Here is a 14,317-nt window from a genome sequence, read left to right on the forward strand (position 1 = left end):
GACACACTCCAGCCACATGAGGTCTAGCATTGCCTTGCATTAGGAGGAACCCAGGGCCAACCGCACCACCATATGGTCTCACAAGGGATCTGAGGATCTCATCTCAGTACCTAATGGCAGTCAGGCTACCTCTGGTGAGCACATGGAGGGCTGCGCAGCCCCCTAAAGAAATGCCACCCCACACCATTACTGACCCACTGCCAAACCGGTCATGCTGAAGGATGTTGCAGGTAGTGGAACGTTCTCCACGGCGTCTCCAGACCCTGTCACGTCTGTCACATGTGCTCAGTGTGAACCTGCTTTCATCTGTGAAGAACACAGGGCGCCAGTGGCGAATTTGCCAATCTTGGTGTTCTCTGGCAAATGCCAAACATCCTGCACAGTGCTGGGCTGTAAACACAACCCCCACCTGTGGACATCGGACCCTCATACCACCTTCATGGAGTCTGTTTCTGATTGTTTGAGCAACCACATGCACATTTGTGGCCCGCTGGAGGTCATTTTGCAGGGATCTGGTAGTGCTCCTCCTGTCCCTCCTTGCACAAAGGCGGAGGTAGCGGTCCTGATGCTGGGTTGTTGCCCTCCTACGGCCTCCTCCACGTCTCCTGATGTACTGGCCTATCTCCTGGTAGCGCCTCCATGCTCTGGATCCTACGCTGACAGACACAGCAAACATTTTTGCCACAGCTCACATTGATGTGCCAGCCTGGATGAGCTGCACTACCTGAGCCACTTGTGTGGGTTGTAGACTCCGTCTCATGCTACCACTAGAGTGAAAGCACCGCCAGCATTCAAAAGTGACCAAACCATCAGCCAGAAAGCATAGGAACTGAGAAGTGGTCTGTGGTCACCACCTGCAGAACCACTCCTTTATTGGGGATGTCTTGCTATCTGCCTATGCTTTCCACCTGTTGTCTATTCCATTTGCACAACAGCATGTGAAATTGATTGTCAATCAGTGTTGCTACCTAAGTGGACAGTTTGATTTCACAGAAGTGTGATTGACTTGGAGTTACATTGTGTTGTTTAAGTGTTCCCTTTATTTTTTGAGCAGTGTACATTTAACAAACAATAAATAGTGGCTCACAGATACTGGTATTATTTTTATTATGCTATATGTTACATGCGCTTTTATAACTTTGCAATCTGCTTATATTCAGCGAAGGGGCATAAAAACACCTGTAATAAATAATGTCTGCTTAGTTAAAATGGAAAGTATTTTGACAGCATGTATTGATTCATTTCATTCATATTTATAAGCCTTCATGACAGATGACAAAATTTTGTTATTTTGCTCCCCTTTCATGAACTATTGAGAAAAGTTGAGTACTACTCAAAAGGAATATTAATCTATTAAAATATGACAATCTTTTTCTCTATATCTTGTAACAGCTCTGAAATAAGCATTTTCTTTTGTATGGTTGGTTTTACCATAAACTTTCTGGAACATTCACTTGTATTATTACTTTTGCTTTAAAAATTTTCTGAATGCTGTAAGAAAAGAAAATGGCAGGATAGCAACAAGAATTCATATATTGCAGATATTCAACAATAATGTGCTTCATAGTGTTGTCACTAGATTAAAAAATACCTGAATGTACTCAATATTGTAATTCACTCTAACTGCATTTGTTGACGCATGGGGAGCAAGGGAAATTATACTGTATGACATCAAAAGAAAAACATTTCATATTTGGAATTTATACTTAAGAACAACAAAGCTATTTTCTATCAGGTTACTTAGTCATAAATGATTTCAGATTAGCAAATTAAACAAAAACAATGGAAGAACATATCCACTGTATCCTGGCTCTTGGCAATGAAATAAGGTGAGTTCATACATAATAACAAATGTTGCTTGTATTCAGAATGGTACTCAAATTAGTATTGGAAAATTTAAAAAAGCCTCTGCTAAAGCACTTTCCTCCTAAGCACATATAATAAAGGCCAAATGTTCACCTTGAATAAAAAAACAAACAATAATAAAAAATAATAAAAACAAAGTCCAAACAATTAAGAACAGACATTTTTGTAGCTTACCCCTTAATTTTATGGCAGATAGATCAAAAGAACTTTAAACACTGATACCCCAAATAATCAATCCCTCTTAATCCAAGTCATTACTGCAACCTAGATTGTCCTTATATTACCTCTGATAGCTCTCATTTTTTCTTGCAATTAAAATAATAAACAAAGGAGGTGGTTTAATTCTAGCTCAATTATTAAAGGCTTTTATTCCTGGATGCCTGTACTGGTTTCTTTACACATTCATAGCGTTCCCTCCATCTAACAATGACCTAAGGATTTTCTTTCAGTCTCTCAATCACAGTGTCCATTTATAAGAAAAGTGATAAATCTATCTTTTTTTTTAAAAAAAAAAAATCCAAATAGGTTTTGTAAGCTTATTTACAAAACTTTTGCAGATGACCCTTAGAAAGGATGGTTGTGAATATAAATGTGATGTATCAACAGCTGTTGTGTTTGAAGGTTTGATCCTCCACTTTTGAGTACAGATATCTCTTATGAAAGTTTTCAGAAATAAAATAAACATTTTTCTGTATTGTTTTAATTATTTGTTATTTTATAATGTGCATTGCCTAGCATCACTTACTGAGATGGGGCATTGCTCCTACCTGAACGCTTCTTCTCGGGGAGCCAAAGGGAGTGTCCAGGATGGGTAGTCTCTGGTCTCCTAGCTCTGCAGACCGAGTTGAAAAACTGAGGACACATCCCCTGGTAATGGTCCCCAGTTCTGAACGACATTGAAGCAAATTCAGCTGCTCCTCGTCCTCAAACTGATACCTTAGTTGACACTGTGAAAAAAAGGGACATTTCCTCCCTACTCCGACCTGACAGAATACAGGGTGGGACTGGACTCTCCCTTCGGCTAGAAGAAGCGTTCGGGTAGGACCAACGTACCTTCTCCACTGAACCGAAGGGAGAGTCCAGGATGGGGCATACCAAAGCTGGTTGATGGCAGTCCTATGGTTGGGAACTGGATTGGTCGGAAGTCCCCACTTCTACATGAACACCCTGCAGGACTCGTCTTCCAAAGGCCGCCTCTGCTGAGGCAAAGGAGTCAATTTTGTAATGTCTTATGAATGGGGTCACTGATGACCAGGTTGTAGCTCTACAAATGTCCAGAATCGATGCCTGCGTTGCCCAGGCTGCGGTGGTTGCTGCACTTCTGGTTGAGTGTGCAGTGATTCTCCTGGGTACCGGAAGGCTCTGTAACTCATAGGCCTTTGCAATGCAGGCTCTGAGCCAGCAACCTACTGTGGAAGGTGTCACCCTGCGACCCAAAGTTGACGGCTGAAAGGAAACGAACAGGGCTTCCGTCCTCCTAAGGGAAGAGGTTCTATTAATGTAAATACGGAGGGCCCTCCTAACGTCCAAGGTGTGCCACTTTCTCTCCAGTGCATGGGTAGGCTCTGGACAGAAGTTAGGAAAAATCAACTCCTGTGAACGATGGAATAAGGAGTTCACCTTGGGCAGAAAGGTAGGGTCCAACCGCAGAACCACCCTGTCTGCATGGGATATGCACAGATCCTTCCTGATGGATAAGACCGCCAACTCCGAGATACACCTGGCCGAGGTAATGGCCATCAAGAATGACACCTTGCACGTGAGTAAGCGAAGGCTGATTTTACGCAAGGGTTCAAATGGGGGAGAAGTCAGTGCCTGCAGGACCTTAGGCAAATCCCAGGTGGGGTAGCGGTGGACCACTGGTGGCTTCAAATTCGTGGCTCCTCTAAGAAAGGCTTTCACCCTAGGGTGTTGGGCCAGAGTAGAATCCTTGACCGAAATCACCAAGGCCAAGGCAGCCACCTGTCTCTTCAAGGTATTGGGGGCGAGACCTCTATCCAACCCGTCCTGCAGGAACTCTAACACCTTTGCAATAGAAACAACAGTGGGTTCCAATTGGTGAGAAGCGCACCAACTGCAGAAAATCTTCCACGTTGCGTTATATATCCTGGTCGTGGAAGGTCTTCTGGCTGCCTGGATGGTCTGAATGACTCTTGTGGAAAACTTCTCCCGCTTCAGGATCCTCCGCTCAAGTGCCAGACGGTCAACCAAAACCAGGCTGGATCTGGGTGCTTGATCGGACCCTGGCTGAGGGAGATCTTGTGCAGGGGGATTCTTCAGGGTCTGGCGACTGACAGGCCCACCTGGTCGGCGAACCAAGGAAGCCTGGGCCAGTAAGGGGCTACCAACAGAACTTCCACCTTCTCGATCAGTACCTTCCTGATTGCCCCCGGCATACAATAGTCCTTGGGGCCACCTGCACTGGAGAGCGTTGGCCCCTTCTGCTCCCCGTGCAGGGAATCGAGCAAAGAACCTCGGGAGCTGCGTGTTCTCTGGTGATGCAAAGAGATCCAGAATCAGGTGGCCGAAGCATTCTGTCATCTCCTGGAACAGACTGGGATGCAGTCGCCATTCTGACTGGTCGACCATGGCCCTGCTCAACCAGTCTGCCTGCACGTTGGATACTCCCGAGATGTGTTCTGCTCGTAGGGACAACAGGTGCCTCTCTGCCCACCTGCATAATTGAGTTGCTTCCTGCATTAGAGATCTGGAGCGAGTGCCACCCTGCTGGTTTATGTGGGTCTTGGTAGCCACATTGTCCATGAGGAGAAGAACATGTCTCCCCACCACCTCCTGCCTTAGATCCTTGAGTGCTAAGCAGGCAGCCCTGAGCTCTAGCCAATTTATGTTGTGGGTGAGCTCCTCTCGTGACCACCTCCCCTGGGTGACCTGTACTCTCAAGTGGGCCCCCCAACCATACAGACTGGCATCGGTGGTGATGGTAATCCTCTGGGGCTCCCTGTAGAAGCATCCCTGATCCATGGCTTTGGACTGCCACCAATGGAGAGAACGAAGAACTGGCAAGGGGACGCAAACCCTCCTTGGTGAGTCGCCCCTGCACGCCCTCTGGTAAGGGAGCAGGAACCACTGGAGAGTTCGGGAATGGAAGCGGGCCCATGGGACAATCCCAAATGCACGATATCTTGCCGAGAAGTTGAGACAACAAGATGATAGGCGCCTCTCTGGAAGACAGAATCAGCAACATGACTTCCCTGATACTGTCTCGATGCTCCTGTGAAAAAAAAACCTAGCTGGCCAAGGTGTCTATGATAGCCCCCAAATGCAAGAGCCAAGTCGATGGAACTAGGTGACATTTGTCCAGGTTTATTGAGAACCCGTGCTCTCGAAGAATCCCGATTGTCGACATCAGATCCTCCTCCACCTGGGGTCTGGAAGAGGATGCTATTAGGATGTCGCCCAAATAGCATTGGATCCTTATTGGTAAGGCTCTGAGGTGTGCCGCTACAGCTCCCAGGAGTTTGGTAAAAGTCCGTGGGGCTGATGACAGGCCGAACGGGAGAGCCCTGTATTGAAAATGGCGGCCGCCATAGCAAAACCTCAGGAACTGATGGTGGTTGGGGTGTATGGGCACATGGAGGTAGGCCTCTGTCAAGTCTACCAAGGCCAAAAAATCTCCCTCCCGCAATCCCTCTAGGATGGAGTGCATCTTGAACCTTCGGTAGATTAGATGTCTGTTGAGCCCTTTCAGGTTGAGGATTGCTTGCCACACCCCCGAGGCCTTTGGAATCACAAACAACATTGAATAGAAACCCTGTCTCTCCCGTTCTTCCGGAACCGGCTGGATGGCCTGAATGACCAGCAGATGGTGGATCGCCGATTCCATGAGTTCCCTCTTTGAGGGGTCCCTGCAGACAGGGCAGCACACAAAGGCTCTTGGGGGAGGAAAGAAACTCCAGAGAGAGACCCGACCATAAGGTTGACAGGATCCAAGCGTCCATCATGGTCTGTTCCCACCTCTGCCAGAACAGTCCAAGACGGCCCCCTATGGGAGATGAGGCTTGGGCATCACTTGTTGCACCTAAAGGGTCTGTTGGAGCCCCTAAAGGGCCTTCTGCCCTCTTGCCTCTGACGCCCTCTGGTGGCAAAGGCCTGTCTATCGGCCTGAGATGAGGATCTTTGGAAGAAGGGCCTACTTTGATGGGGAAAGCTTGGCCCAGCTTCCTCCTGTTTAAAGGAGGGCTTCCTGTAGTAGGGAGGAGACCTGTAATCGAAGCGCCTCCCCTGGGAGGGCAGGATCTTTCGCTTGTCCCTGGTTTCCATCCAAAAAGGATCCAGGGCCTCCCCAAAAAGCCCCTCTCCCTTAAACGGAGCCGAGGCCAGCTTCCATTTGGTTCTGACGTCCATCTGCCAATTTCTTAGCCAGAGGAGCCTACGTGCTGCTTTGGAAGAGGCCATGGCTCTGGAAGAAAATTTGGCTGATATGAGGGTGGCATCAGCAGTCAATTGAGTTGCAGCTATAATCTTATTCTGGTCCTGATGCACCCTGAAATCCTCAGGTGGGATTCTGCCCTGTAACTGCCTCAGCCACCACAAAGAGGCCCAAGTAAAAAAAAAGACGCAGTCGTTGATGCTCTGATGGCCCAGGAGTCGGCTTGATGAGCTCTCCAGAGTGCCATCTCCTCCTTCTGATCCTCCACCTTTAAAATGTCCTCCGCATCAGGTGGGATGACAGATGAGGAAGCTAGGGCCGCCACTGGGCCATCTACCTTTGGCACTTCCATAATGTCCAAAAGGTCTTTGTCTACATTAAATAAAGTAGACTCAGACCCACTGGGGCGAGTGTACATCCCAGGGGACTCCCACTGCTTTTTTATCAGGTTCAAAAACATCTGGGGCACAGATACAGCGTCCACCACAGATGCTTTCTCAGTGAACAGGTAATCTTCTTGATCTTCTCCCTCTATGGGAAGGTCCCGAGTGACCGTGTCCTTTGTGCTCTTAGCCTTAACCAGCAGAGTCTTGAAGAGAGCTGGCTGAAAAAGGCCCTTAAAGGAGGGAGGACCTGCTACCTCCAACTCCTCATCCGAAAAATCCCTTTCTGGAAGGAGGTCCCTCTCGGAGCCATAAAATTGGCTACTTTCTGAAGGGGAGGCAGAGCACTCTCTGAAGTGGATCAGCTGTTCTGCAGAAGCCTGCCCCTGCCCCGAAGGATGCCTCTGTTAGTGTCCAAATAAGACAGCTGGCGCAGCTGGTTGACCTCTGCCTGCAATTCTTGTCTTATTGTTTGGGAGATCCAGGCTCTCATGAAGGATGGCATTTCTTACATCTGGGTCTCCTCAGGCCATAAGCCAGCTGCTGTAGGTGTAAAGGTGGCTGCAAGGCACAGGTCTGGCTCTGCTGGAGACTTTGCTTGCAGGTGCCGCAATCAGGATCCCCAGAGTCAGCTCAGAAAAATTGTGAGAGGTCTCTGCCCTGATTTGGAGGTTTCCCTGCAAATCCTGAGTACTTGAGCCACCAGGAGACCAGGCAGTCAAATACTGCCCATCTGCCAGTTGGTCTAGCTTGCCTGTCATCTTGTGGAGGCAGAGGAGAGGTGGCCCTGTTTTTAGTCATCCTGGAATCTCTCACTGCCTTGTCAAACTGTTTATCTATGGTTTTCTGCACCTAGCCTGCCTATCCTCAGCCCTAGAGGGTCTTTTCCAGGGCTAGAGCCCTGGCTCTAATCCTAGCTGCTGCCTCCAGTCCAGCAGACCTGGGCTTGGGAGATCCCTTTACAGCCTTCTCTCTACCCTGCTGAGGAACTGACAGTTCTTGATCAGCTTCCCTGGTGGCCATTTTGAGTCCGCCAAAATTAACTGTCACTTGACAGGGGAAGAGAAAGGGAAAAAGAAGTAAAGAAAAAAATTATTTAGTCTAACGCTGTCTGCTACAGCCACAGTAGCTGTCCACCACTTCAAGAGGCTTGTGTGACCCAAAGTGGTAAGTTCAGTCCAGCTCCGCAATTCAAAAGCCGAGTCAGATAAAAAAAGGTAAGAACGGCTGACTCTTTGAATTGCAGCAAGCCCTGACAGGTCAGAGGCTTGCGAGCCTGGCGCTGGCTGCGCCGCAATTATCTGGCAGACTCAAGCGTCTTGCAGCTGCCACGGTGCTCTGGGGACTGGATAGGGGTTCAGGATTCATTCCTGATGGCCAACCCACCCCCCAAGGGACAATCCTGGAGACGAACTGCAAGACTGTCCCCAAACGTGAGAAATGGCCGCTGCTGCCGCCACTGAAAAAAAGGGGCATTTAGTAGCAGATGAGGCTAGCCCAAGTTAAGGGAAAGTGGATCGGGAGAAGGCGAGTTAAATAAGACACTGCCTCCCGCCCCCAGCCCAGCCCACACGGGCTCTCAGGGTCACCTCCACCCAAATTCCAACCAGAAAGGGGGGAAAAAACAGTCCACCAGCAAGAAAAGTTTAAAAATTAAATAATAAGCAAAAAAAAATGCAAACCGGAAAAAAGGCGCGAAAAAATGAAAGTGCTAAACCGGCAAGCCGGCTAGCTGTCAAACCTGATCTAAGCCTCTCTGCGAAAAAAAGGGGGTGAATCCAGGGGGTGAATATTCTTCTACAATCCTAACTATTCAGAGCCCTTAAAGGGTGGTCTGAACACGCTGAGACCGAGTGAAGAACTGGGGACCGTTACCAGGGGGTGTATCCTCAGTTTTTCAACTCGGTCTGCAGAGCTAGGAGACTAGAGACTACCCATCCTGGACTCTCCCTTCGGCTCAGTGGAGAAGGGCAGCTATAGAAATTAAATTATTTTTTGTGAACACAGAAACTACTGATACAGTAATGAATTTATTACATTGTAATAATAATAGCACTTAGACTTACATACCATGTCAAAGTGCTCTACAGCCCTCTCTAAGCGGTTTACAGAGTCAGTATATTGCCCCCAACAATCTTGGTCATTGCAATATTTTGTCAATTTTGATCAAAGTAAGTATGAACTAAGGAGGATTATTAAAAGAGGTAAGGGAAAACACACTAGAAATTTCACAGTTGACATTCACACGTAAAAACAATCTCTGTCAAACATTCTTTTTGATCTACACCAAGGGCAGAGGTGGGCTGCTGATGGTTCGTACTGTTTTGGGCGTACCGGTTGTTAAGATGCTGTGCAGTTCGACAAACTGGCAAATCCCACCACTGGCTGGCCCTACCCACTCCGCCCGCCCCATCTCGCCTCGCTCGCCTTGGCTGGTGGCTAGAGTCATGCCGCGCCCAGCTACTCTCAGGGCTCCTTCGCTTGATCACCCAGAGACATGGCCCAGCTGATCTCCGTGCCTCGCTGGCTCTGCTCACAGCGGCTGCCCATTGATTTATCAGCAGCACATATAGTAGAGAATAGAACCCACTTTGATACAGATGTTAGAATAATGTACAGGTAGTCCTTGACTTACAACAGTTCATTTAGTGACTGTTCGAAGTTACAATGGCACTGAAAAAATGACTTATGACCATTTTTCAGACTTACGACATTTGCAGCATCCCCATGGCCATGCGATCAAAATTCAGACGCTTGGCAATTGACTCATATTTATGATGGCTGCAGTGTCCTGAAGGTCATGTGACCTCTTTTTGTGACCTTCTGACAAGTGGGGAAGCCAGATTCACTTAACAGTTTGACTAATTTAACAACTACAGTGATTCACTTAACAACTGTGGCAAGAAAAGCCATAAAATGGGGCAAACTCACCTAACAAATGTTTCAATTAGTAACAGAAATTTTGGGCTCAATTGTGGTCGTAAGTCAAGGACTACCTGTACTTGCTCTACCGCCTTGATGAAAAGCTGAGTATAAGGAATTATTCACCCACTTCTAGCAGTTTTAAATGGCTGTGGTATAGCAACCTTCATTATTTTGCAGCAAAATAAAAGGGTCATCCAAATTAAAAAGGAAGTTCAAGAGGCAAGAGCAAACAATAGTTTGAGGTAAATAAAAGTAAATAATTGTATTAGAAAACATTCAACTCTGGGCTCCCTGCCATACAAAAGAGTATTTCATTATCAACAAGTGACATGGCAATATCAACAGAAATCTAAATATTCAGAAAAGCCATATTACTATGTAACACATTCGATTCTTTTCAAAACAATAGAAAAAACACCTTTTAAATCTATAATTGCACACTTGGTCTAAAGAAAATATGCTTGCTTCTTCTTTAAATCCATCTTACACTCCCCAGTATATCAAATTAAAACTTATTTGCCAAAGAAAACTTTAAATAATAGTTTTAAAATTAATTTCACAGTGTTCCCATTAAGTATTTCCATAAGATCCCTAGTCCCTTAGTTGAACTGTACAATCTAAGCTCATATATAACAGAGAGAAAATCTATATTTCAGGATACATATACAATCACCACACCATGGTAACTGATTGATCTTGGTTTTTTTTTTTACCATAAGTGTATCTTGCTATTCTGATATGTATTTTTTTTTCCAGATTTATTAGCTTTGTGAAATGCCTTTGCACCTTTTTCATTGTTAGGACATGTCAGTGAAAGCATCAAATTCTTCTATTTTTATATATTCAAATCTCTCTTTTCAATGTACAGTATATTCAGTGGAATGAATGAACACATAGACATACACAAACACACACTATAAATAGCAGGAATGAGAAGAAAGTGAGGAGGATGGAAAAAACCATTCTGAGGGAAGCTGTAAAATTTTTGGAGGTTGAAGTGGTATTTTCCTCCATTCAAGTTCTGTTTCAGCCTTTTCCCAGAAAGGACAAGCTGCCTGCTGCTTTTCTTTTCTCAAAGTAGTTGTAGGCTTTTTTTGGTCTCCTATTTATGTGACTAGAAGAGAAGGAAGGCTAGAAAATCAAGATCATCTCTCCTTTCCTTTCAATCATTTACCTAGGTAAAGGAATCTGCCTTTTCTCTTGGAGCCAATCTGAGGAGCTTGTGTAAATTCTTTTGAAATAATTTGTGATGAAAAAAAATAATGAAGAGAATATGATAAGCCAGAGAATGTTCTTCCATTTGGCATTTACCATAAAAATACCCTGATGGCCCCTGAGAAACCAAAGGGGTATTGATAAGTACATCTTAGCAATAATTTCAATGAGCATGATTTATAGGGAAATTATCAAATTGTCCAATTGTGCATGCATTGTTATTTGCTCCTGGTAGAAGTTTGGACTCTCAAGACCATGGGAATAGGTTTCTGCCAGACCACCTGAGGTTAATGACACCATTGGCTATAGCAACTCACATCTTTTGAATATTGTACACAGAACATAGTTTGCCATGAAAAACTGATGCTCTATACCAGGGATATCAAACTCAAATAGAAACTCAAATAGAAACAGGGGCCACTAGCTTTGGTTTATGCTGCTCAGGGTCACTTGGTTGTAACTAAACTATAATGATCTCTGGTGTGTGTGTGTGTGTGTGTGTGTGTGTGTGTGTGTGTGTGTGTAGCATCAACATATTAATGTGATAGGAACTAGATACAACCAATACATAAAAATAAATATTATTATGAATTTATTTATTTTCAATATTTAAATGTATTTACATATTGTTGAGAGTATATAGTGTACAAACACAAACATTCCCCACTCCATTCTGGCTTCTTCCCATCTACTACCATATTATCACGCAAACTACCTCCTCCCATTTGCACCTCCCTATATAATGTTCCCTCTAATTTCTGATATTCTATGTGTGGGGGAAAAATTGCTTGCACAGCTTTTCCCAAACTAACTACACATTTGTATGCCAAAATATGAGAATATGAGTATATTTCAAATACAAGTAATGGTGATGTTACAATATCTATTTCTTAGTTAACGTATAGAAAGTAGAAAGAACAGTATATCACCTACATATACATGCTTCCAAGTCATTTTGGATCCTGGTCACTGCCCTCTACTTTTCTTGGCAGCATTTTTCCTTAGTGACTCAGCAGTTCTTTCTTCCTAGAGGTGTGTATATGACAAGTAAAAGCTCACCTAGCTAGCTTAGTGCCCATGGCTGAACTTGAACTCCCCAGGAAACTGGCTCCAAACACACAACCTTATAGATTATATTAACCTTTTTGATGGGTGGAGAGAAATTAATATAACCTATTTTGGAGGAGGCAGTTATTCATGGGTTGGAGGCTCTGGGGTCCAGAGCAGATCTGCTATCAGTGCAAGGCATATATATATCTGCCGCTGCCCAAGGAAAAGGCAACCCTCACTATCGAAGTTAAATTGAAGAAGTGTTCTTGTGCAGGATTCCATGTGCATCATGAGCCTAATTTTATGGATGTTGGTGACTAAATTTATTATTATTTAGTTTTAAAATATCTATGTTTTATTGTATTATTGTATTACATTTCCCTCCAATATTTCCCAATTGCATTTTAATGTGATTCAGGATGTGCTCAGGAGCTTTTGTTACATTTATAACTAGATACTTTTCCAGTTCAGAAAATTGCAATAATGCCATGTGTATTTGACAAATTAAAATTTGAAATGTTTTTGAAAGGGCAAATGAATTTCCACATGCAATAAGCTGCGGAATGCCAGCAATAGATTTAATTAAATATTATATTGTACTTTTGACTTCTTACTAAAATGATACAATCTTTTCAGAAAATGAGACTGCTAGTAGCAATTTTTAATTTTTGATTGGAAGCCAACAGCTATAGTGAACAGAGCAGTATTTACAGCTGGGATTTTCTCATTTTTCTCCACCCTATGCCCTAGGCACTGAGCATTGCAAGGGTCACTTGGTACCACATCAACCATCATCCACTATCTCCTACTCCAGGTGATAACTTATGGGAACATATACATTAGCCTTGTTCAAACTGACTTATTCAAAGGGAAAATAATGTTCCAGAGTTTAAACTATTATGTTTTCTACATGATTACTAGGTGGTTTAGTATTCTTTTATTTACACTAAAATACAAGCAAAACAAAAATGACCTCTTCATGTTTTATGCCATTTCTTTCATTCATAAGCCTGTAGTTTGAGATGATTACTTGCAAATAAGATAGCCTTGCTTAATAGTCACGAAAACAGGGAAACCTTTAAAATCATTCTCATAGTTCAGAATACAAAGCACCTCTATTAATCTGACGACATTTATATATAACACTCAATAAACAAGATTCCAAATTACTCTCTTGGATTTTTTTGGCTAGGATCAAATGGCATGTTAATAAGAAATAAAGTAATTCTAATGCTGGCCTGTGACCGTAATAAAAATGGATTGATTAAAAAAGTTATTCTGTTGCATACAAGAATGTGACCCATTTCAGTGGAGAATTTCTAAATAAATTGAACCAAAATAAATTATAAGCTGGGTGGAGAGATGGGGGAATGTTTTTCTGAGAGAAATATGAATTATAAATTATCCTAGTCTATTTAGAACAGAATGAACTATATATCTAATCATATCTAGGTTGACGTTTTATTGGATACTTAGGGTGTGTCAGAATATGAAAAGGCTTGTACCCATAGTTTTCTGAAGTTGTGAAAATTCAGACAAAAATTCTCATGTAGGAATAAAATAACTTGGTATGCTAGAAGACTTTCTAATTTCTAATTATGTTTGATCTATCCATCCCATTTTAGGAAACATTTGCACTTCTTGTAAGCTTCCAGAAATGGACAGTATGGGCCGTAGTGCAACTTGCTCAATTAATCTTTTGAACCCAGAAATCATTTTAAGTCAAGCAGATAAGGAGTACTGCTATTTCTCTTCTGAGAAGCTACGACTCTTTTGCAACTGAAAGGAAATTGGCGATACATTTTGAAAATGTAGCAACAACCATCATATAGGAAGATTAGGTGAGAACAAATCAAATGGGAAAAACAACAATAGGTACCTTGAAGTCAAGGGGCTAAGAAAAAAGAACAAGAAGCACGGATCTCTTTTTAATGAATACTATGTAGCTTCCTTGATCTCAAAACACATTACTTTTTTTTTAGTTCTCCAAGAGATGTGATTAATTCCAACTTTATATTGTCTCCCCTAAAAAATTACAATATATCAATTGTATCCAACTGAATTTATTCTAAAATAGGTTCCCCTTCTAACTCTACAGATGTTTTTATAGGATAGATTCCTATTCCTTCATAGACAAATGTATCAATTCATTTTAATACTGTTAACCAATACCTCAAATAGTACTGTAAATCAAATATGATGCTGGCAGAAATACTAACATCTACAAATATACTTGATATTCTTAAAATAAATCTATATACAATAGTCCTCAACTTACAACCCACAACTGGGACCAGAATTTCTGCTCCTAAGCAAGGTCATTGTTAAGTGAGTCACAGCCAACTTTCCAACCAGTTTTGCCACAATTGTTAAGCAAATAGCTTCAGTGAATCACACAATCATTAAGTAAACCTGGCTTCCCGTTAACTTTGCTTGTTGGAAGCTGGCTGGGAAGTTTGTAAATCGTGATCACATGGATCGTAGGATG

The 14,317-nt window shown here is 43.3% G+C and overlaps 2 protein-coding genes across 7 annotated transcripts in view; both read right to left on the reverse strand.

Annotated features, from left to right (window-relative positions):
* PKP4 (plakophilin 4) overlaps nucleotides 1-14,317 on the reverse strand; it is a 154,057-nt gene that overhangs the window by 82,414 nt on the left and 57,326 nt on the right. The gene's annotated exons all lie outside the window — the stretch shown is intronic.
* Nucleotides 2,983-4,407, reverse strand: LOC148133156 (uncharacterized). The gene is made up of 2 exons (XM_087960456.1): nucleotides 3,585-4,407; nucleotides 2,983-3,065 (listed from the first exon to the last, which is right to left on the reverse strand). The coding sequence occupies exons 1-2, from the start codon at nucleotides 4,405-4,407 to the stop codon at nucleotides 2,983-2,985; spliced, it is 906 nt and encodes a 301-aa protein (XP_087816582.1).

The sequence above is a fragment of the Notechis scutatus genome, chromosome 1 (assembly GCF_049901735.1).
Source record: "Notechis scutatus isolate UNSWTSFEM ecotype Mainland chromosome 1, rNotScu1.2, whole genome shotgun sequence".
Classification (NCBI taxonomy): domain Eukaryota; kingdom Metazoa; phylum Chordata; class Lepidosauria; order Squamata; family Elapidae; genus Notechis; species Notechis scutatus.